The sequence below is a fragment of the Pinus tabuliformis genome, chromosome 5_2 (genome assembly GCF_031772625.1).
Source record: "Pinus tabuliformis cultivar Carrire ecotype Pingquan chromosome 5_2, CPIR1, whole genome shotgun sequence".
Classification (NCBI taxonomy): domain Eukaryota; kingdom Viridiplantae; phylum Streptophyta; class Pinopsida; order Pinales; family Pinaceae; genus Pinus; species Pinus tabuliformis.
Genome location: NC_142306.1, coordinates 321,616,149 through 321,640,258, shown reverse-complemented (window position 1 = coordinate 321,640,258; position 24,110 = coordinate 321,616,149). Strand labels below are relative to the sequence as shown.

The window sequence follows — 24,110 nt, the reverse complement described above, 5'->3', positions numbered from 1 at the left end:
CGAGATTATTCTCTGTTGGGTGAGCTGGTTTTGGCAACCAGATTGTATTGAGAAACTGCATAATAATAAAACCCTCAGAGAGTTGCACTGATTTTCCTGCATTGGGTTTTTCCGGGGACATTGTTCCAAAAACAACGGTGTCACTTGTGTGTTTGTTTTGTTTCCTTCAGTTGATGATCTGTAATGTGTTGAGCATGTACTTGTATTTATTTCCAGTATTTACATGGTAAATAACTTGTTAATTAACAGAACAAGTAGGTAGGAATAAATCAGAAAGTACATGAAGGGTTTCTAACGGGTTAGACTTAGAAATTCCAACATGGTATCAGAGGGTGGTTGGAGATCACAAGAGAATTGAGGACATTAGTCGAGCAGAGCAGCAACAACAGAAATTAGCTGTCCCGAGTGACAGAGCTGATCCTTGCACAAGGCGACAGAGGAAGGAGTAACGCAAAGGGACTGCGTCATCATTCTGGGCCAGAGAAAGACAACACAGAGGCTAAGGGAGGCAGAATCAGGCTCACGCAGAGCCACGCAAAGGCTAGGAGGGCTGCCGCAGTTGGCTGGGGGAGCTGATTTGCCGATGTCGGGATTGCACAGAGCCAAGTGGCTCAATCCTTCAGTTGTAACTTGTTGGGGTATAGGAGGCTGTGGGTAAGTTGCAGAGTGAAGCTGGTGGGGTACTATATTCAGAACAGTACCTAACAGGGCAAGACCAAGGGGAGGGAGTTGTTGCCGAGGTGGATTTCTAGCCAAGGAATCCAGATCAGTGGTGCAATTGCACAGACGATCGGAGAGGGGAAACTTGACGGTTGGCAGAAGGATTTCCAGGAGGGAAATCAGGACTCAGAGGGAGTGCAGAAGAAAACTTCCAAATGGGAAGTAGAGAGACTCGGAGGAGTCGAACAGAGAACTTCCAGATGGGAAGTAGAGAGACTTAGCAGGAGTCGAACCAAGAACTTCCAGGTGGGAAGTAGAGAGACTCGGAGGAGTCGACAGAGAAGAGTAGAGAGATGGCCATGAATGGGATGAGGGATCAGGATAGGCTGGATGGAGTGTCCAACTTTGTGGTCTGGAAGGTTAGGATCCTGTCCATTCTAGATAAACATCGTATCAAGGCCTTCGCCTTGAGGGATGACGATTGTGCCATGAGTACTCATGTGCCACTTGAGAAGAAGTGGGGAGACATTGAGCTGTAGTCAGGCATACTACAGGCGATGAGGGGCAGGATCCTTGAGGTACCCAACCTCTTGGATTATACCTTGTTACGGGAGCCTCGATGAGGAGTAGCAGTACTGGTAGATGTCGATAGAGACGAATGAGGATGGAGCAGCAGAGGGAGCGACAGTGCAGGATTCCCAGGATAGCGCGGGGCTAGCAGGCTGCAACAGTGCGAGAGGCACGAGAGTGTTGCACCAATGTAGGATGGCACAGAGAGGTGTGCAACAATGCGAGATGCAGGGAGTTGTTGCAGCAACGCAGAGGTCAGAGAGGGAGCACTTGTTAGTGACAGAGGGAGCTTCAACATCGGGAGTGTCTCTAGCCTGATAGAGATGTCAGAGTTGGGAGATCAGTTACTTACTTGTCAGTAACTGAGTTGCAGTGCAGCAGTTAGCAGTGGCGGTGCTATGGGCAACACGATGCAGCATGATGAGAGGGGATGCAGTGTAGACCCAACAGTGGCAGTGGTAGGGCCATGGGCAACAACACGGATGCAGAGGGAGTTGTCGTACAGATGCAGCAGTGGCAGAGGCAAAGCCATGGGTGGTAGTACGAGATACAACAGTGTAGATGATGGGCAACAGGCCTAGCATCAGGGATTGATGCATGAATGTGCAAATTCATATTCTTGATTGAACCTTGGTTGCAGGGGGTTTCTCAGGAATGACTGGATCTTGATACTTTACAAGGAGAAAGGAGGTTGTGTTCTACTTTAGGGGAGGGGAAATATAGGAAATTAGTTAAGAGATGAGGTAGCAGTGTCTCCCTTGTAGTGTGGGAAGGCATATTGTTCAACCAAATAGTAGATCTAGCTTGGAAAGCGCTTGTTGAGAAGTTTGCAGGACATTAGATAAGGATGGACTTGTTTAGTTTTTGATTTTGGGTTTTATTTCAACACTTCATCTACTTTTGAGAGGTTGTTGGGTTTCATTTTTTGTTTCTCTGAAGATATCAATCAAATTCTAAAGGTTTGTGGTATTTACTATTTGGATAACAGTTTGTTGTCAATGAAGTTGTGGCCACCATTGTTCAATCCCAAGGAGGAATTTGTGTATAGCATGCCTATGTGAGTGAAATCACTGAATATTTCGAGAAAGTTTTGGTGGAGATTGACCATCAAGGCCATTGGTGATACTCTAGCGGAAATAATCATGGTGGATGACATTTAATTGTATTATCCTTTGCATTCCCTGGTCAAAGTGCTAGCGGAGGTAGATAAAATGTCTCTTCTAGTCTATGGAACTAGTTTCTTAGTTGGGAGACACCATTTTTAGATGCTAGATTACTAGAATAACCCTTTTGGATGTGGTTAACATCATGAATATAGACACTATTTGTGGTTGTGTGAATATAATGGTCAAAATGGTTTGGAGGCAAAAGGAAGGATCAAAGCTTGGGACGAGTGTTGTGGAACAAAATTCTTCACAAAACTCTTCTACTTTGCAAGCAAATATAAAGTCCCCTATAGTGGTGGGGGAATGGGTGAATGGATTCTTAATCGGAAACATCCTTGATACTTATTTTATTGTTCATGAAGGAAATATTCTCTTTGGGGATGTTTCAATTTCCTTAATTGAGGGATCAAGACCTTGTTACGGCCAGGGTTTTGGTGATGGCGAACTTTGTTCTATATGGGAGTATTACCACCGTTCCTATTGGCTCTGGAGGATACAACAACAACAATTTCCAAGGATATTGTGCTTCTTCTGCGTAAGGTTACTACTTCTCCTCTCCTTGTGCCTTTGGATGGAATTATGGGAGGGCTGAGGGAAGATAGAATTTGTTTGCGACTCTAGATGTAGGAGGTATAAATAAGAGGGTGAATAAATCTCCTTTGGAAAACTTTGATACATTTGATCAACCTGTTTTGTTTGATTGATAGTGTATCTTTCAGAAGGACTCGATTATTTCCTTCAAGGTACCTAATAATCGTGGGGTAGGATAGGCAGGGTATTGTACTTCTTCTAGTGCGGGGGGGGGTACACCTTTTGAGTCCTTGTAAGGGATGCAAACCTCTGATACCTCTTAGTTTGGAGAATTGGGGGTCGATTCGTTTGAGGACTCGAGGGTTTTGAATGTAGTAAGGAAGTTTGCTTTGAATGAGGCTTAGGTATTTGTAGTTAAGGAGATCAATTAAGGTAGACAAAAACCAATCTTTGGGGTCCTTAGAGTAGGACATACCTCGGGCATGGTTCCCCAACAAAGATCCTATCCCTTAACATTTGTTGGGGGGCCAAGCAAAGAAGTTGGCCTTAAGAAGAGTCAAGACAAGTTGAAATATGAGCGTCCTCATAAAATACTTATCCAGGAGACTATGGGAAAAAGGGATCTATTGGTTCCGGATCTTAAAAGGGTTTTTAACTTTTTAGTTCTTGGGACTTTCTATATATGGACTTTGAGGGTTTGTTAGGGGGGTTGATAATGGGTTGGAATCATAATGTTTCCTAAAGAAAATGTATTTGTTGTTGATTCAGGTCTTCGTACAGAGATGCATAGTAAAAGTTTGGATCAATCTTTTAGTTCCTAATATCTATGGGCCTTATGCAGAGAAGAAATAGTTTTGGTATAAGCTATTTACTTAATATTGGGGGAAGTTATGAACTTTACTTTGAGTAGTCGTGAAGTTTGAGGTACTACTACATGCGCTAATTGTTGAGCAGAGTATTTTCAGAGTTGGCCTGAGATCGGATGTCTAATAGATGTTGTGCCTTTAGAACTTAGGCCAACTTGGAGCAATAATGATCAAGGGAATGAAGCAGATGTGGTTTTTGATAGTGTTGCAGAGACTGAGTAAATATTGGTCATGGGTTTGTCCAACTCATTGTTTGGACCACTACCCAATTGTTCTGGATCTAGAATTGTATGATCCTTGATCAGGTACCCCATTTAAATTCATTCCAGGTTGGCTTGCAGATGATGAATTTGTACAAATGGTTAAGAATAACTGGCTTCACTATGACCTTTGAAGGAGTCTTTGGCTTTGAATAATTCATGGCGCATTTGAAGGCTGTGAAGAGGAAAGTATTGGTTTCGGCGGAGGAGTGATATATAATGATGGATCTACAATTTGGAAGTTAAGCAGGCTTTGGACACTATGGCGGAAGGGTTTGATTCAAAATCTCATGAAATTGATGTGGTAGATGGTCTAAAAAATTGGAGGCTAAAAGGGGGAAACTGCTATTGGAAAAAGAGAATGATCGATGTATGAAAAGCAGGGCTGCTTGGATCGATTTAGGGGATGATAATACCAATTTTTTTGATTCCTTCACCAATCACAGGAGAAACATCAATATGATTTGGGAGCTTCAAGATCAGGATGCTTCCAAGGCTCAAGGGTTCCAGTATCTAGTAGATTAGGGGATAAGTCATTTTGACAGAGCTTGACAATGTAAATTTGGCTGAGATTTTAAAAGTTTTTTCTCTTTTCCCTCACATGATTAATGAGGAACAAAATGCGGTTCTCTTTGGTCCTGTTACAAAAAGAAAATGAATAGTGTCTTATTTTCCTTTAAGAAAGATAGGGGCCCAGGCCCTGATGCTTGGTCAGTAGAATTCTGGATTGGCTTTGGTATGGATCTATTGAGGGTTGTGGAGGAAATAAGAACATCTGGCTGGCTTGTGAAGCACCTAAATGCAACATTTTTGCTTTGATTCCAAAAGAAGATTTTCCCATCTTCTTTTGATGGGTTTCATCTGATATCTCTATGCAACTATCTCTATAAGACAATAGCTAAAGTTATTGCCACTAGACTGAATCCAATATTGTTGGATTACATATCTGATGGACAATTAGGTTTCCTAAGGGGTATACAGATCCATGTCGTAGATGAAACGACACAGGAAGGTCTTCATTCCGTAAAAATTTTACATGTTCTTGCAGCAGTTGTCAAAATTGACCCCTTGAAGGCTAGTGTTCTGCCTCCATCTTGTCTTCTTTTGTTGCATATTGGTTTCTCCTATCCACTTGTCATGACACGACATCTTTTGCTTGTTTGATGATGGAGTAGCTTCATCATTTATAAAGCTACTAGAGGTCTTCGATAGGGATGCCCAATGTCTCCTTGCCTTTTCTTTACTATTGGCTAATGGATTGAGTTGACTGATCCTGGATGGAAGGCGGTCAAGGGTACTCCAAGCTGTAAGGATAGGAAGGGAAATTCTATCTCACCCAATCTTTGTGGATGATGCCCCTTTTTGCTTTGGGGCTATCCGAGAAGGTTCCTCACTACCTGAAGCGCTTCAGTTGTTAGTAAGGCCACTGGCATGGAGGTTAATGAAGTGAAGTCAGCTCCTTATACTTCAGGTATGAGCCAAGAACTCTGTCCAGGTTCTGAAAGGCTGTTTCTGTTTCAACATTTTGATTGAATGATGGCGTAAAGTATCTAGGATTTAATTTGAAGCCCAACTGTTATGGGAAAGCAGACTGGTGGTGGTTGACTTTTAAGATAGAAAAAAAGTTATCTTTATGGTGTAATGGTTGGTTGTCAAGAGGTGGATACATGTTTGTTAAGTTAGTCCTGGAGGCTATCTGGCCTTCTGGCACAAGCTTGCACACATTCCAAAATATGTTTTGGAACAAATCCAGTGATTTTGCTATAAATTCTTATTGCTGGGTAGTAGTGTTTACAAGGGGACTCATTGGGTTCGTTGGCAGAAGCTTGCACATCCAAAGTAGTTGGGGGGTGGGGAATTAAACATATTCATCTTTTTGGACAGTCATTGGCATCCAAGTTGATATGGGTGTCTCTAACCAGAGACAGCTTATGGAGTCAAATATTAGTCCAGAAATACATTGCTCCCGAATCAAAGCTGGACCAGATATGAAACACATATAAAATATTTAAAACACCACCAATCAGTAGAAGGCTATAACCTTAGCCTTCACATTCCTGGGCTCAAACTTGGGGTGGCATATTGGAATTGGAGCACTAGTTTTTATTGGGATGGATGCAATTATGGGGTGCAACAGAAATGCTTTTCTACCTTTAGATTTGGTACACTACCTACAGCAATCGGGAGAGGCACACTTAATATGATTAATAGTCCAAATGAAACATCTTTGTGGAAGCAAGGTTGGATGAATTCAATGGCTCTTGGGCTGGATGGAGAGTGGGCAAGGTGCTGGAATAGCTTCCTTTCTGAATTGAGGTGCATGTTCGACTCAATGATAGTCCACATGACATAATTTGGGGCCTTAATATATATGGGGGTTCTTATACAGATAGATTGGGATTCCAGGTGCTCTTTGATCAGCTGAATGATGTGAGGTGGTGGTGTAAGGTCCTTTGTAAAGTGAAAGTTCCTTTAGAGGCCAAGCTCTTTATGTGGTTTGCTATAACAGGTACCATGCTGACTTGGGATCTCTTTAGAAGAGGGGAAAGTGGGACCAGGCAGGTGTCCTTTGTGCTGTTCTCAGGAGGAAAATGAATTGGATCAATTGGTACAGTGTGTATACAATACAGGTCTGGAGGGAAGTGGAAGGAGGATTGGTGTTCGTCTGTCTTTGGCAAGGAAACTCGGTGGATTCATGTCTCCAGACTTGGTTCGGAAGGAAAGAATTAGAATACTCGTGAGCTGTATCCTGTCCAGTTCTTTGGGGGTTATGGTATGTGTGGAATTCCTCCTTATTTGAAGGGAAAATTTTGCCAACAGTCCAAGTCATTTCTCCAGTGCTCGGCTTGCTCCCTTTTTACAAAGAACTTCCTAAACAAAATTTCTCCAGGTGTATTGATTCTCTACAGGTGAACTTGTTGAAGCCGTGGGGCCAATTTGATGTGGCATGCCAAGGACCAAACAAATTGGTGGGGCTGGGTTTTGTTTTATATATCTCAGAATAGCATTTCTTTCACTTTAAGGCAAATGCTGGTAGTTGTACTAATAGTTCTGGAGAGTTCAGGGCTTTATTCTATCTTCTAATATTTATGGTGGATAGAAGCTTGCTTACTCTAGAGGTTTATGGTGATCTTTGCTAGTAATTCAATGAATGAATGCTCAGGCAGAGTTGCAAGATATTGGATTCCTTTTGATTGCAGATCAGTTGAAGCAGATTTCTAGGTCCTTTCAAGATATCAGTTTGACTCGTGTATTTCGTAAAAACACCCAGGTGGATGATATACTTACTAAGGCAGGCCTGGAGCTTTTGGAAAATCATTACTCGTGAAGTATGATGGAATTTTGACCAGTCATAGGAAGTCTATTCTTGATGACTTTTGAAGTTTTTGTTAGGATATTCCGACACATAGGAAATAGTTAAGTACAACTTGGTCTAGTATAGAGTTAGGTATAAGTGTGTTTCTTTACTATGTACATTTTGTAACTTACAATCCGACGGTCACGATATGTAGTGATCCGACGGTTCATTCTCTCCTCGGTATTACCGACACTTGATCCGTGGCTTAACACCCGATTGGTCCATGATCTTTATTTAAAGAGCATGGAGGGTCATTTGTAGGGTAATCCGTCTATGAGAGAAGCATATGTAAATTTTCATTCTTTTATTAATAAATTGCCTGAAGTGGCCGCGTTGGCTCAGGCCGTGGACTGTTTCCCTCTTTGAGGGTTTTAACCACGTCAAAATACCGGTGTATTGATCTGTGATCTGTTTGTGAGCGGTGTCCTTTGGTGTTCTGTCTGAGGAACTTAGTCTGTAAATTCCTACATGGTATCAGAGCTATTTGAGGGCCGCATCCATTGGTGATCCAAATCTGAAGCCGGTAGAACTGCATCCGACTACCGTTTCCTAGATCTACTGTTTCTGACTGCTTTCGGGCCGAGAGGACTACTCTGTTGTGTTGTAAGCATCTGTTCCAGTGAGGAACCCCTTTCGTTTCACGCGAAAAGGTTTCCGGTAGCCCTAGCTGCGTCATTTTTAAGATCTGGAGGTATATAGTGTTTATTTGCAGTTTACAGTTATTTTCTCTCTGTTTATTTCGGTTTTCGGTTTATTTACCTTTTTTATTACCGGATCTATACCTTTCATTTCTGCGTATGCTCTTTGCCCTGCGACTCTATGCGATCTGGGCAAATCAGAAACAGAAAGGAAGGATTTTTCTCATGCGTATGCTTTTTTCCGCTGCGCCTTAGTGTGATCTCGGAAAATCAGAAACATTGAGGAAAATATTTAGTTTCCGGCTAAAGCTAACTTTGAGCCGCAAGGTTCATTTTTGAAAATACCTAGTTTCCGGCTAAAGCTAACTTCGAGCCGCAAGGTTCGTTTTTTTTGTATGTTCGTGTTGGGTTTTGTGTTTTTTGTTTTGTAGGGAAAAAGAGCTTTCTCAAAGCAAGCATGCAACCCAAAGCATCAACCCCCCTCTCTCTCTCTCAAACTTTTTGTATAGCTCACTTGGTGCAAAGCTAATTTATGAGAGTAGAGGTCTTGGGTTCAAATCTCCATTTTGTGGGGGCGAATTTTTTCATTTCCGCACATTCCCGCACCTCGTCGGCGACTTCATCAAATTTTCTTCAAAAAGCCATAACTTCTTCATCCGGAAGCCGTTTTCAGAACCGTTTTTTTTGAAACAGCCTAATTTTTCGAGATCTTTCCATTGAAACACTTAGTTTCAGCATCTACAGCTTCAGTTTTAAAAAAAAAAATGGAAAGTCCATGCCAAGTTATTCTTGACAGCGCCAACTACTTCCAATGGTGGTCCTACATTGTGGATTTACTTAGAAGTAAAGGTCTTTACAGAATAGCCACAGGCCAAGAGACCAAACCGAAAGATGAAGACAAGGCAGCTAAATGGGAAAATAGACAAGACCAAGCACGTGGGTTGATAGGGATGTCTATTTCTCCAGATCTTAGATTCCATATTGCAGAACTTGATATTCCTGATGAAGCAATGAAACAAATTACTAAAATATTTGGAATTAAAATGAACTTAAAGCCCATCAACTTGAAAATGAATTGCTTACATTGGACCCCAATAATTTTTCTTGCATTGAAGATTTTTTGTCCAAGTTCAAAACCCTTAGACTTCTCTTGGAAGGTGTTAAGGTTAAGAAAGAAGATAGTAGCCTTATCTACTCCATTGTTACTAAGTTGGGACCAGCCTATTCTGTGTTTGTTTCGACCTTCCATTCTACAAGAGAAGCCTTCATTTCTCAAGGACAAACCTACAAGTCCCCTTCCTTTGATTCCTTTTGTGATTCTTTAATAAGAGAACAAGAAAAACTCTTACACCTTGGTCTTCTTCATCTTGGAAACTCTTCTAAGAAAGCGTTAGCCGCCCAGCAGCAACCAAATCCAAAGAATCCTAAGAAGTTGTATCCTAAAAAGAATGGTCCTAAACCAAACAAGGGTCCTAAGCAATTTCAGCCTCAAAATGAAAAATCATTTCAACAAAATGATAAGACAAATAAAAACAAAGGGAAGAAGACTGATAGAGATTGCAACTTTTGTAATCGAGATGGCCACTTAGAATCCAAATGCTTTAAGAAGATGGAAGCCTTGGAAGCAGCAATGAAGAAGCATAACATCCATTTGGAGCAATCTTCAACTTCAACTTCATCTTCAGGAATGGCACTTTCTGCATGTGGTTGTCAAGCATCTCGGTCTGGCAATGCACTAAATGTATCTACTTCTTCTCATTCTCATGAGTGGCTCATTGATTCTGGAGCTTCTTATCACATGGCCAAAAACAAAGCCATGTTTTCTTCTTTAAATGATTGTAACACCAAAAATATATATGTTGGTGATGATAGATCTCTTAGTGTTGTAGGGACTGGAACTGTTCATATAGACAATGGTCAGTTTAATGATGTATTATGTGTTCCAACCTTATCCTGCAACCTTCTATCTGTATATCAAATTACTCATTCAGGTGAAGGTAAAGTCGTTGAATTTTCACCTCACGATGTTGTAATTAAGGACCTAAGAGATCCTAGACAGATTTTAGCTACTGGCATTGCTGATGATTCTACAAGGTTGTATAAGTTTCACAACTTTGGGTCATCAAATCTTCCCTCAATATTTGTTACTCATAATGATGAAGTGAGCAAACTTTGGCATGAGCGATTTGGTCACTTAAACTATCGCTCTCTTCAGAATCTATGTAAAGAAAATATGGTGACAGGTCTTCCAATGGTATCTTGTAGAGATGGTGTTTGTTCCGGATGTGTACTCGGAAAACATCATCGGGACAATTTTGAAAAACATGCCTGTTGGCATGCCTCAGCCCCTTTACGGCTCGTGCATAGTGATTTATGTGGTCCACTTCCAGTTGCTTCATTCTTTGGCTACAAGTATTTCTTAACTTTCATTGATGATTTCTCCAGACGCACTTGGGTATACTTTTTAAAACTCAAGAGTGAAGTATTTAACATGTTCTTGACCTTTAAGGCCTTTGTTGAAAAACAATCTGGACATCAAATTCTTAAGCTAAGATCTGATAATGGCGAAGAATATGTTAAAAACACATTCATCAACTTTTGCACTGAGAATGGAATTCAAATGCAACATACTGTTCCATATACTCCACAACAAAATGGTGTAGCTGAAAGGAAGAATCACACCTTAAAGGAAATGGCTAATTGTATGCTTCAATCTAAAGGACTTAGTCTTAATTATTGGGCAGAAGCAATTAACTGTGCAAATTACATAATAAATCGCACTCCTACTAAGGTTTTAAAGAATATCACTCCAAAAGAAGCATGGAGCTCAATCAAACCAGATGTAAGTCACTTTCGTGTTTTTGGAAGTGAAGCATGGGCCCATATTCCAGATGAGAAACATAAAGCTTTAGAACCTAAGAGTGAAAAATGTATTTTTGTTGGATATTCTGAAGATGACAAAGGATATAGACTTATTCCACTTAAGTCCAAAAATGTTATCATTAGAAGAGATGTAAAGTTTGCTGAAAATATATCGGCCTGCAAGCCTAGTTCGGCGGATGTGCCACCTCTCCCTATCTCTTCTACTTTTGAAAATATTTCTTCTTCAGATGATGAAAGCGAGGATGAAAATCCTCCCCCACCTTCTTAAGATCCTCCTTCAGCTCCTCAGCTTCCAAAATGGGTCCGTGCTACTCGGGATGCAGCAGGTGATCATGCCGGTGATCCTACAGATCAGCGACCTACACGTTCTCAGTTCGAGAGAGCCTCTTCTTTACTGGCTCAAGCTTCAGTGAATTATGATCCTCACACCTTTGCAGAAGCTTCAGGCCATCCAGATTGGGAAGCAGCTATGAATGAAGAATATCATTCATTATTGGCAAATGATACATGGGATCTTGTTCCTCTACCAAAGGGACGAAAACTTGTTAGATGCAAATGGGTTTACAGAACCAAGTATGGACCAGATGGGAAAGTTGATAAACATAAAGCTCGTCTTGTTGTTAAGGTTTTTTCACAAGTTGAAGGCATTGACTATACTGAAACCTTCTCCCCTGTTGCCAAAATGAACTCTATCCGCCTTGTTCTTTCCCTTGCTGCTTCTTTCAAATGGGAAGTCCATCAGATGGATGTTTGATCCAGGTGGATATTGGTGGCCACCTGCCAAGTCCACCTAGACCCCCACCATTGTCTTTCTCAGCATTTTCAGTTTCCTTAATTGTAGCACAACTTACTATTTTTAGCAGTTTTTCGGGTCCTGAACTTTTGGAGCCGTTTTGAGGCCCTAAACGACGTTTTTTGGGGAATCCGGGGGCAACATGGGTCCATGTCCCCAACAAGGTCGGGATATAAGGAGTTAGGGTTTGAACTGGTTGAACCTTTGCAAGACCAGCCTCGCAAATCCCGACGGCCTCCCATGGCGGACGAGAAGAAAGACGAGGGGGCAGGAGATCCCATCAAAATCTTGCTCGAAGAAGCCCTCGAGCGACAACGGAACACGATGATGGACAACTTTGTCCAGATCCTTCAGCGGCTACCCAGAAGCGGCGCATCGGCTTCCAGCAGCTACTCTGGAAATGCCACACCCTTTAAGGTACAAGTTAATTTTGAAATCCCCATATTCGAGGGTCAGATAGACGCAGATGCCGTAGATAAATGGTTAAATCTGCTAGAGGGTTATTTTTCTGTTCATGAATTTTCGAGTCGGGAAAAGATTGTTTTTTATCTTCTCAAAGCAGCCCCCCACGTCAAGGATTGGTGGGAAACCTACTGCGAGCAGAAGGATGAAAGTACTGGCTCACTATTTTCAGCCGCACCCACCTGGGATTCGTTCCGAGATGCCATCAAGGAGCAATACTACCCTGTCGGAAGCTATGAGGATGAATACATAAAGTGGACCACGTTGCGGCAGGGAAGGGACCAAGACATGCCGGAGTTCACCAATCTTTTCCATACCCTTCGCACAAAGTTGGGTATCAAGGATTCGGAGCAACATTTGATACTCAAATACCGTGGCTGCCTGCACAAGTACATCCAGGAAGAAATACAATTCCTAAACATCCCCTCGCTCGGCGCAGCATACCGATATGCCGTCAAGCTCGAGCAGAAGTTTAAACAAAAGAAGCGAGACTTTGGATCTGCGAATCCAAAGCAGGGGAAAGGTGCCCCGAAACCACAGAACAAAGGACAAAGCCAAGGCGGGACAACCCAAGACAACCAGCCGAAGCTGCAAGCAAAGAACAACGCCGCGAAGCCGAGAAAGGACACTGGAAAATGGTGCGAGTTCCATAAGAGCTCCACTCACAACACAAGTGAGTGTCGGGCCAAGCAGTCACTGGTGGCTGAGCTAAAGGTTTCAGAATCAGATGCATGTTCCGACTTTGAGTCAGAACCCGATAAGGGGTATGAAAAAGGGAAGCAGATCATTGATGCGGATCCCAACGCCACTGTTGCTACCGCAAAGATTCAGAAAAATGAACCCGAAGATCCAGAGGAGGAGCGTCTCTTCCACTCCCAGATGTGGGTAAAGGGCTCCCTGATACAGTTCATTGTTGATAGCGGGAGTCAAAAGAACCTCATTTCGGCAGAGGTCGTGAAGCGGTTGGGCTTACCGACCACAGCACATCCACAACCATACACCATTGGGTGGCTTCACCAAGGACGAGATATTCGCGTGAGCCAGCAGTGTCGCCTTCCATACAACATCAAGCCCTTCACGGATGAGGTATTGTGTGACATTGCTCCCCTTGAAGTTTGTGATGTATTACTAGGACAACCATACTTGTGGAAGCGACATGCTGTGTATGAATCAAGGTCCCGTGCTGTTATTATTACATTGGGAAATAAGTTGTTCAGGATACCAGAGGTAGCACCACCTGCCGCCATCTCTTTGATTACTGCGAAACAATGCAGTAAGATCATTTCCAAAACCAGGAAATTTGTTTTCCTGATGATACGCCCTCAAGGAAAGAAGAAGACAGTGGCCGCGACCTCCAAACGGGGTCCCTCTGCACGACAACTACAGATGGAAAAGGTTGTGGAGGAGTACGAGGACATCTTCACCTCCCCGGCAGGGGTTCCTCTGCACTGTCAAGTCAAGCACTCCATCGATCTGACCCCAGGTGCGCCGCTACCCAATGGACCAATTTATCGGCGCTCCGTTCTGGAGAACAATGAAATCAAGAGGCAGATTCAGGAGCTCCTGCAGAAAGGTCACATCCGTCCGAGTTCATCGCCCTGTGGGAGCCCGATCGTGTTGGTACAGAAGAAGGATGGGACGTGGAGACTCTGTATTGACTATCGGGCGCTGAATAAGATCACTGTCCGTAATAGGTACCTGATTCCGCGGATTGATGACCTCCTAGACCAACTAAAGGGGGCGAAATATTTCAGCAAGATCGATCTGAAGTCAGGATATCACCAGGTACCAATCGAACCCTCCGATGTGTGGAAGACTGCCTTCAAATCCAAGGAGGGCCTCTTCGAATGGTTGGTCATGCCTTTCGGATTGACGAATGCTCCTGCAACCTTTATGAGGCTAATGGATGACATCTTGCGGCCTTTCACCAACTCCTTTGTAGTAGTATACTTGGATGACATTCTGATCTTCAACCAGAGTTGGGAAGAGCACCTCCACCACATCCGACAGGTTCTCCAAACACTGCGGCAACACAAGCTATGTGCCAATTTGGAGAAATGCACTTTTGGCATGACGTAGGTTCAGTATCTGGGATACATCATTGATGAACAGGGGGTGCATGTCGATCCAGCCAAGATCCAAGTCATTCGGGATTGGCCCTCTCCAACCACTCTAATAGAGCTCCGCAGCTTTCTAGGTCTTGCCAACTTCTACCGCAGGTTTGTGTTGGGATTTTCTCATATTTCTTGGCCCTTGAGTCAAGTCACCAAGGGCGGGGCGAAAGCAAAATTATTTTTGTCTGAATCTCAATAGAAGGCATTCAGGGAGTTGAAGGATCGCCTCTGCACGGCACCAGTGCTCACGTTGCCAGATTTACAACAACCATTTGAGGTCGAGACAGATGCCTCTGACTATGCTATTGGGGCAGTCCTTACTCAACATGGACATCCAGTGGCATATCACAGTGAAACACTTTCAGACACAGTCCGGAAGTACCCCACTTATGATAAAGAGATGTATTCCATTGTATAGGCCTGCCGACAATGGAAGCATTACATTTTGGGGAAGGAAACGGTCATCCACACAGACCATCGACCTCTGCAGTTCATACAGACCCAAGGGAAATTGCAGAATGATCGCCATCAGAAGTGGTCTACATACCTGCAACAGTTTCACTTGAATATCAAGTATAAAAAGGGCAGCACCAATAATGTTGCAGATTGCCTCAGTCGACCACCGATCATGGCGCTAACCACCGTGCTCAACTCTTGTGGGCACGAGACTTCTGATTGGCCACTTCTCTACAAAAGCGACCCAGAATTCGGCCACACATACCAGACACTCTTGGAGGGTCGGCATGTTGCAGATTTTCACCTCCAGGATGCCTTATTATGCCACCTCGGTCACCTTTGTGTTCCTTCAAGCGAGCATGCCAAGATGATTTGGGAAGCACACTACAGTCGGGCTGCTGGGCATTTCGGGGTCGAGAAAACAGTGGCAGTACTGCAAAATTATTTCTATTGGCCGAATCTTCGACAGGATGTTGGGAAGTACATCCGATCATGTACTGCCTGTGCCATTGCCAAACCGACCATTAAGAAGCACGGCCTCTATACCCCGTTGCCTACCCCTAGTCGACCGTGGGAATCCATCTCCATGGATTACATGTCAGGCCTTCCTTCCACTAAGCATGGAAATGACTGTGTTTTTGTGGTCGTCGACAGGTTCTCGAAGATGGCCATTATGGTGGCCTGCAAGAAGAATATCACAGCAGAAGCCACTGCTAAACTCTTCTTTGAACGAGTGTGGGTGCACTTTGGGATCCCACAGTCTATCATCTCAGATCGGGACAGTCGGTTTCTCAGCACATTTTGGTCCAGTCTCTCGTCAATGCTGGACACCAAACTCACGAAGTCCACAGCCTTCCATCCTCAAACTGATGGCCAGACAGAGGTTGTCAATAGGATGATTGTGCACATTCTGCGCATGTATAACTCAAAGCATCCACGCACATGGGACGAGAGCCTCCCATATGTTCAGCACAGCTACAACCGAGCTCTTCACAGCTCCACTGGCCATAGCCCTTTTCAGGTGGGTTTGGGATTCCAGCCACTATGCCCCATTGATGTGGCCATGCCACTTGCAGCTACTCACATGAATTCAACTCATGTCCAGTCCGAAACAGATAAGGCCACCAGCTTCATTGAGCGCATCCAACATATTCGCCAGCAGGTCCATGACATTCTTGAGAAATCAAATGCCAAGTACAAGCAGCGACATGATCAACATCGGTTGCCACACAAGTTTCAGGTGGGCGACAAAGTCTGGTTGCATTTGCAAAAGGAACGCCTTACTGGAGCCTATCGGAAATTGAGACCACTCCGATATGGTCCTTACACCATTACTAAGGCTATGGGAGACAATGCATTTGAGCTCAACATTCCCCCATTCCTTGGCCTACACCCAATGTTCAATGTGGACCGCCTTCGGCCATACTTTCCACCATTGCTAGACACATCCGACATTGCAGAACAGCTCAAACCCACAGAATTAAATCCAAATTGCATGGACCAAGCTGCAACTGATAGGATCATGGACACACAGATCAAGAACACTCGCCAATAGAATATCCAACTGTATCGAGTTGTCAAAGCAGGCCAACTCCTTCAGCAGGGCAAGTGGCTCACCAGGGAACAAGTTCAGCAGAAGTTTCCTCATCTCATGGAGGAGCTCAACGCAATGGGGACCATTGCTTCCTAAGGGGGGAGGAATGATCCAGGTGGATATTGGTGGCCACCTGCCAAGTCCACCTGGACCCCCACCATTGCCTTTCTCAGCATTTTCAGTTTCCTTAATTGTAGCACAACTTACTATTTTTAGCAGTTTTTCGGGTCCTAAACTTCCGGAGCCGTTTTGAGGCCCTAAACGACGTTTTTTGGGGAATCCGGGGGCAACATGGGTCCATGGAATGGACCGATGTTGCCCGTTCCAACAATGATAGTGCTCGGATAGATCTTTCTAATGAGCTATTGTACGCGTCAAACGGAGATCATATGCCAAAGTTACGACCCCGGGAAGTTGATGTACCAATTTACCCCAAACGGGGCCCACAGTTTGGCGTTTCATCTCCTAGGGTTAGGTTTTGGAATGTTAAGGGTTTTCCATTGTTTCTCAACAATAAATAGGCCTTCGAGCCTCATTGTAACACAGTTCAGAGGCATGTAGCCACCACATCTCTTCTCAGAGATAAGCTACCATCGCCCTAGCTGGTTTATTTCCATTTCTAATTGTAAGCATATTTCAATATTTTCCATTAATGAAATGAAGTATTATTTCTGCTGCATCTTTGTGTATATGGTTATCTCTGTAATTTGTTGCGTTCCTGTTTAAATCCGGATCAATGTTAAATCCGCCTTCTTGCATGGGGACTTGCATGAAGAAATCTATATGGAACAACCTATTGGCTTTATACAAATAGACTCCAGCCTTGTATGTCGGCTTAAGAAATCCCTTTATGGTCTCAAGCAAGCTCCTCGAGCTTGGTATGCCAAAATGGATAACTTTCTTTTAGAAAATGGCTTTTCTAGGTGTCACTCTGACAATACTGTCTACACCAAGAAAGTGGGCAAGTCTCTTATCATTCTTGTTCTTTATGTTGATGATCTTATCCTGACTGGTAGTGATCCCAACCTTACAAACCATGTGAAGTCTAGCCTTAAAAGGAAGTTTGAAATGACAGACTTAGGACACTCACATTATTTTCTCGGTCTTCAAGTCTTGCAATCCAAGGAAGGTATTTCCCTTTCTCAGTCCAAGTATGCCTGTGATATTCTACGCCATTTTCACATGGAAGACTGCAAGCCAGCCCCTTCTCCCTTTCAGTCTGGAGTCAAACTTTCAGTCACTTGTACTTCTCCTGAAGTTGATGCTACCTTATACCGTCAACTTGTAGGAAAAATTTTGTATCTAACCCATACTCGTCCTGACCTTTCCTTTGCCGTTGGCCTTGTTGCTCGGTTTATGCAAAACCCACATGAAATTCATTGGAAAGCAGCTAAAAGAATACTTCGTTATGTTCGAGGTACAGTTCAGTTTGGGATTCATTACAGTGCCGAAGCAGCTCCTCTATTGGTTGGTTTCACTGATTCCGATTGGGCTGGTGACCCTGATGATCGGAAGTCTACTGCAGGTTATGTGTTCACTCTTGGTTCAGGACCTATTACATGGGCTTGCAAGAAACAAGGTGCCATTTCTCTTTCTTCAGCAGAAGCAGAGTATCGTGGTGCCGTAGAAGCTAGTAAGGAAGCCTTGTGGCTTCGTCAGATCCTGTCAGAGTTTGGCTTTCAGCAGTAGCATCCGACTACACTTTGGTGTGATAATCAAAGTGCCATTCAGCAATGCAAAGATCCAGTCCAACATCAGCGCAACAAACACATTGAACTGCACATGCACTTCATCAGAAAGCTCATTCACGACCATGTTCTTGAAGTGCAATATTGTTCAACAGATGATCAAGTTGCAGACATCTTTACAAAGGTTCTCACAGAGGCGAAGTTCACTAAACTTCGATTTATGGTTGGAGTTCAGGAAGTTGTCACTAAGGGGGGATAGGCTCTAGTGCCTCCTTCCTTCTCCTATTGTGTCATATTTGTAAATCCTTCAATCCTATCCCAAGTTGTTCTTAAGGGGGGATGTTAGGATATTCCGACACATAGGAAATAGTTAAGTACAACTTGGTCTAGTATAGAGTTAGGTATAAGTGTGTTTCTTTACTATGTACATTTTGTAACTTACAATCCGACGGTCACGATATGTAGTGATCTGACGGTTCATTCTCTCCTCGGTATTACCGACACTTGATCCGTGGCTTAACACCCGATTGGTCCATGATCTCTATTTAAAGAGCATGGAGGGTCATTTGTAGGGTAATCCGTCTATGAGAGAAGCATATGTAAATTTTCATTCTTTTATTAATAAATTGCCTGAAGTGGCCGCGTTGGCTCAAGCCGTGGACTGTTTCCCTCTTTGAGGTTTTAACCACGTCAAAATACTGGTGTATTGATCTGTGATCTGTTTGTGAGCGGTGTCCTTTGGTGTTCTGTCTGAGGAACTTACCCTGTAAATTCCTACAGTTTTGAACTGCAATTTTGTTCTTTTTGTTATAGGACTCAAGGTGTTATATGACTATGTCAGTCATTAGGAGACTATGGTTCCTGAAAAATTTGAAGGGTTAATTGCTCTTGGTCTTTGATCTGCAATACAGAAAATTATTATTGCAGTCATTTTTGACTGATTGACTGTTTGGTCATAGAGATGATATGATTTTTTTTGTCCTCTAGTAAGGGGAGTCTTGTTGAACTGTGCCTTGAGCACTTCTGGTTTGCATCTTTTATTATATTTGAATAGAAATGCGTTTTTTCCTTGTAAAAAAAAATATAAGTTTTATATAAGTTTTAGGTTGTCAAGATTCAACAGTCTTTGTTGCCTTTTTACTCAAAATTATGCTGGGATTTGTAGCACCATTTTTTACGAGTTCAACTAATATTTTCCTCTAAGCTTGGCTTTCAGTGTTTGACATTGTACTTAAAATTGTTGTTCAGATTTTAATTATGTCATATTTTTATGTTCTGTCATGAGAGATATTCATTGTATAACCCTGTACGTGATAGTACATATAAACATGTACTGTGAGAGATTACTTCAATTTTAGTGGCAAAGACTTGTATGACAGTGGCATTCGGAGACAGTTTACAGTTTCCTAATTATGACATTTGATGTTTTTACTAGGATTCACGAAAAATAGATTGTTGTTTAGTACAAAAATCTGTCTGGTGAAGTGAGCAAAAAATTGCTGGATGCAGTAGCTATAATTGGTTTAATAAAATGATAGTTCAAAGTAACATGCAATTAATGGCAGTAATCTGTTGCTTTTTCTGCATTTACATTCCCATAATTTGATTGAAAATTGAAATGATTTACTATAGTGACTTAAAATGTCCTATCTCCGGACAAACCATGCAACCTTAACTAGTCTGCTTGACATTTGTCTGGTTGGACAAGCAGTACAAACTTAGCTAGTCTGCTTGACATTTATTGTTGAGTATTTACTTTGAATGTAGTGGCAAAGACTTTGAAGTTTGTATTGCACCATTCAAAAACAGTTTATGGTTCCTTGGTTATGACATTTGATGTTTTCATGAGGATTCACCAAAACACATCGTTGTTTAGGAGAATAATCTTGCTAATGAAAAGAATAAACAATTGCTGGATGCAGTTAACTACAGTTTGTTTAATAAAACGATGTTTAAAAGTAACAAGCAAATAATGGAAGTGATCTGTTGCTTTTTGCACATTTGCATTCTCATAATTTAATTGAAAATTGTAATGATTTGCAATATTAATATAAAATTTACTATATCTGGACAAACACTACAACCTTAGCTAGTTTGCTTCACATTTATGATTTGTCTGTTGTTTTACCACCTATTTTGATGCTTATAGAATGGATGTGTATAAATAATTCTCAAGTGATGGGTTTTTGACTAGACATAAGGTTCCTGATTACAAATTGTTATAGTTTGCCTAAACGACATTATATGTGAGTTTTCCTAGTTGACCTTAGAATGATACATTAACTTTTTCTGAACATAGGGTAACCGCTTTTTTCCATTTTTAAAAAAAATTCCATGGATAGGAGTGAATATTTTTTAGTTTTGAGAAAAAAAAACATGCATTCTCAGACAGTATCTTTCAATGTTCACATTTTTATCATCGTTCCAGTATTTGAAGGTTACTGATATTGTTGTCCCCAAATGGGTAGGACAAAGCAAATCCTTTAGCCATGGTTCTCAGTGCAGCAATGCTTTTGAAGTATGGCCTTGGTGAAGAAGATGCAGCAAGTCGCATTGAGACCGCAGTCTTAGCAACTCTGGATAAAGGGTATCGTACTGGTGACTTGATGTCTCCAGGAAAGGTTAGTTCATAAGTTTGGTCACTATGTTGAGATACTTCATTTCCTTGAAAGTTTGAGAGGAAAACAAAGTTCAAATGCCCTCATGCCTCTTATGCATTCCCTTTTCTTGCAGACACTAGTGGGATGTGCCAGAATGGGGGAAGAAGTGCTCAAGGCACTGGATTCGCTTAGACCTGCTGCTGTTCTACCTTGAATACAAGCATTTGATGTAAGGTATGCCCAATTTCATTAGATGTGTCGATTTTTCTCTTGAATATAAGGAGGTGGCGTTAAGAGAATACACTGGCCAACATTTTTGTCAGTATGCTGCATTTGATTTATGTGAATGTAACCCACTAAATTTATGTTGTTACTGCCTCAAACTTTATCTATAGCATTGCGGATCAGTGAATCATGCTGCCAGTGAGATCAACAGGAACTGATTTAAAGAGGTAATCAGATGATAATTCCTTCAACGAGAATGCTTCAAGAACAAATTGTCTTATTTTATGGAGCATTCTGTTTACCTCAGTTGCAAGTTTTGTTGCATAGATCTGCATAAGACTTCGACAGCCAAGGTGGAATTGAATTGATTCCATTAATTCTCATATTTATGGAAATATCATAGTTTGATGTGGGTTAGCGAATTTCAAGATTATTTTTTAGGAAGCACAATGCTTCAGGACTGCAAATTCAGTTACAAAGGCTGTAAAATTACAATTTGGAAATTTGGGAATCTAATACTCTTTTCATAGCCAAATTGATCTTTTCATCAGAAAAAGCTAACCATACTTACTGTAATGTAGAGATGTAAAACTGAGTTAAAATGAAGAAATGCATATAGTTTAATGAGACACCTGTACACTTGCTTATTACATGAAATGGAGTTTAACACCAACTATATGAGTCCACAACTGCAGTTGCAAGGGTGTTACCTCGACATCAATGTAAAAAACTAGAATCCTAGCCCAAAGCAGCAAATATCTTTCCTTTCTGTCTCCTGTATAGATAGCTGAACTTTCAATTTGCGAAGTAGCCGACAAAGGAAGCTTGCCTGCTTTTAGAATGGTAAATTGTAATAAAATTCATGTAAATGATTTTGACCTTTATAATCCCTAGAATCTTTGTTAAAACATGTTAAGTATCTCAAGGTTGAGAAAACCGTGCAATCTCCATTTTTCAGAACGGAGATTGTCTAAGATTTATTTTTCTCCCTTCCAAAAGACTAAGATTTCATTGGTATCGTGGTGAAAACCCAAACACCCAGGCCTTTTTCTATCGTAGTGATAACCAACGCCAATAAAGAAACCATCTTTGACAAATTCCATAGGAAGTTTTAGAGTACGAATAGATATGATCATGTTTCATTTCTGGTTTGGAGAAAGTGAGGATAAATCTTGAATGTGCAGAAAATTTGCATGTAAATCACACAAATAAAAGTATGGATATATTTGTGTGAACAGGATCTGTTTTTAAATTTGCAAAATCCTCATTTATTATTGGATATATTTTACATATGGTCCAAACAATATCACGTGTGTATCAATTATTTGAAATTAGAAGCTACATGCATGTATTACAAAATTGTAAATGTGCCTCTGGTTAAACCTGTGCTTTGATGATTGCTAGTCCCAAGTTTCTTGATTGGTAACAGCTGAAACTGGGCCAGTGATAGATTGTGGTGGTGTCTAGCAACAAAGAAATTGTGACCGAAAGTAACATAAGCTTTATAACAGTCACAAACCACAAATTTAATATCCAAACTATTCTTCACAGGAACAGCTCGAATTATTATTAATAGATATTTTTGACAAACAATCTTATGTGTTTCAATTATTTGAAATTAGAAGCTACAGATAAGCATTACAAAATTTTAAACGGGCATGTGGTTCAACATGTAGAGTTTACCATACATCACATGAGTGATGATTGTTAGTCCCAAGTTTCTTGATTGATGGTAGCTGAAACTAGGTTTCACTTACAGGTTGTGGTGGTGTCTAGTGACAAATAAATTGTGGTCTTCAGTAACACAAGGTTTATGACAATAAAAAAATACAAATATAATTGCAAAACTATTATTCACAGGCTAAGCTAGAAAGAAAACTACTAAGACAAATGAAATTGGTACACTAGTAGGGTTATCAAATTTTGACTTTGATTTGATATCGACGGAGTGATTATGACTTATATTATGTCCAAGAAGCATATAAGTTGGAATACAAAAAGCCAATAGGTCATGGAAATACGAATATTATTTTCAGAGTATTGTTTGTAGGCAAAGCTTGAAAGATGACTATAATACAAATTAAATTGGAAGACAAGGAGGTTCATTAAATTTTACCCTTTTTTCATAGTTAAGAAACATTTGTGAATAAATAATGTATAAGAAAAAAACAAGTTGAAAATAGAAGTCAAAGGGAGGCCATCAAGGAATGGTATAAATTAATGTTTTCAAGCAATACGTGTTGATTTTTGTGTAGTGTCAAGAGGTATTCATGCATGCCAAGAGGCCTCCCAAGTCAGCCAAGAAAAAATATCAAAATAAAAATAGAGTTTAATTTTTGGGGTTCATGTAGGCTCCAAATTGTCAAGTAGGCCCGACCATGAAAATGTGTGACCCTTGGTCAAATCCTCCACATTTGACAAGTATATATACACATATGACATCCTTATTTCGACCAACCACACACAACACACAACATCTTCTTCTAGAGAAGCTATAGAAAGGAAGAGCTAAGAGGACGAAGTTGATTGAGTATTCTGAAGTTTGACGAAGCTTGATTCTAACCAAGTTGACTGTTGACCGCAGTGCGAATTTGACTGCAGATCCCTGTCTGTAGGCCTTTGACTGTAGGTTTGAGCTAATTGCATGGGTGAAATTTAATAGTTGACTAGTGTTGACTTTTTTGTTCTTGGGTGGTTTGAGTAGCATTGACTCGCTGGTATTTGACCATGTTTGTTTGGTATCTTGGACTTGGTTTTTGGCATAGATTTCTAAAAAATTTATGTAATTATGAACCTTGCTAACGAACAATTTCTCCTAGAAGAAAGGTTACTAGGTTTTCTCCTAAGTTTGGGTTTCCTAGGTAAAATTTGTTGTATCTATTGTGCATGGTTGTCTCTTTATGATCCTACTGTTTTCATTGCATTATTGTTGAGATTTTCTGTGTATAATTGCTCAATGATACAAGTGGCATAAGATAAATTGATTGGCAATCATTGGGAAGTAATTATTAGATCAAAAAATTAGTTTCTACTAAGCATCCTTGTAGAAAATTCAAAATGGTTTTAGAGCCATTGTTGAGAGAGAAACTACTAAAGATAAGTGAGATGGACTTCACTTGTGGAGCAAGTTGAAGATTAGAAGCAGAGACCAAGGAGAACTTTGTTTTGAGTGTATTTCGGTCTTTTTATGTATGTTTATGGCTCGTTGTCCAACTGATCCTAGACCAAGTTTTTTGAGGCAGACAA

At 41.3% G+C, this 24,110-nt stretch overlaps 1 protein-coding gene across 3 annotated transcripts in view; it reads left to right on the top strand.

Moving 5' to 3' along the window:
• The window catches only part of LOC149158800 (3-isopropylmalate dehydrogenase 2, chloroplastic-like), a 244,299-nt gene extending 222,806 nt beyond the window's left edge, over positions 1-21,493 (top strand). The window contains exons 10-12 of one of the 3 annotated variants that reach the window (XM_089436319.1): positions 20,508-20,660; positions 20,773-20,868; positions 21,035-21,493. In XM_089436319.1, the coding sequence (XP_089292445.1) occupies positions 20,508-20,660; positions 20,773-20,853 (234 nt within the window). In that variant the 3' untranslated portion in view covers positions 20,854-20,868; positions 21,035-21,493. Of the gene's footprint in view, positions 1-20,507; positions 20,661-20,772; positions 20,874-21,034 lie in introns of all 3 variants that reach the window. The other 2 variants (XM_089436320.1, XM_089436318.1) reach the window with 2 other exon arrangements.
• The last annotated feature ends 2,617 nt before the right edge of the window (positions 21,494-24,110 follow it).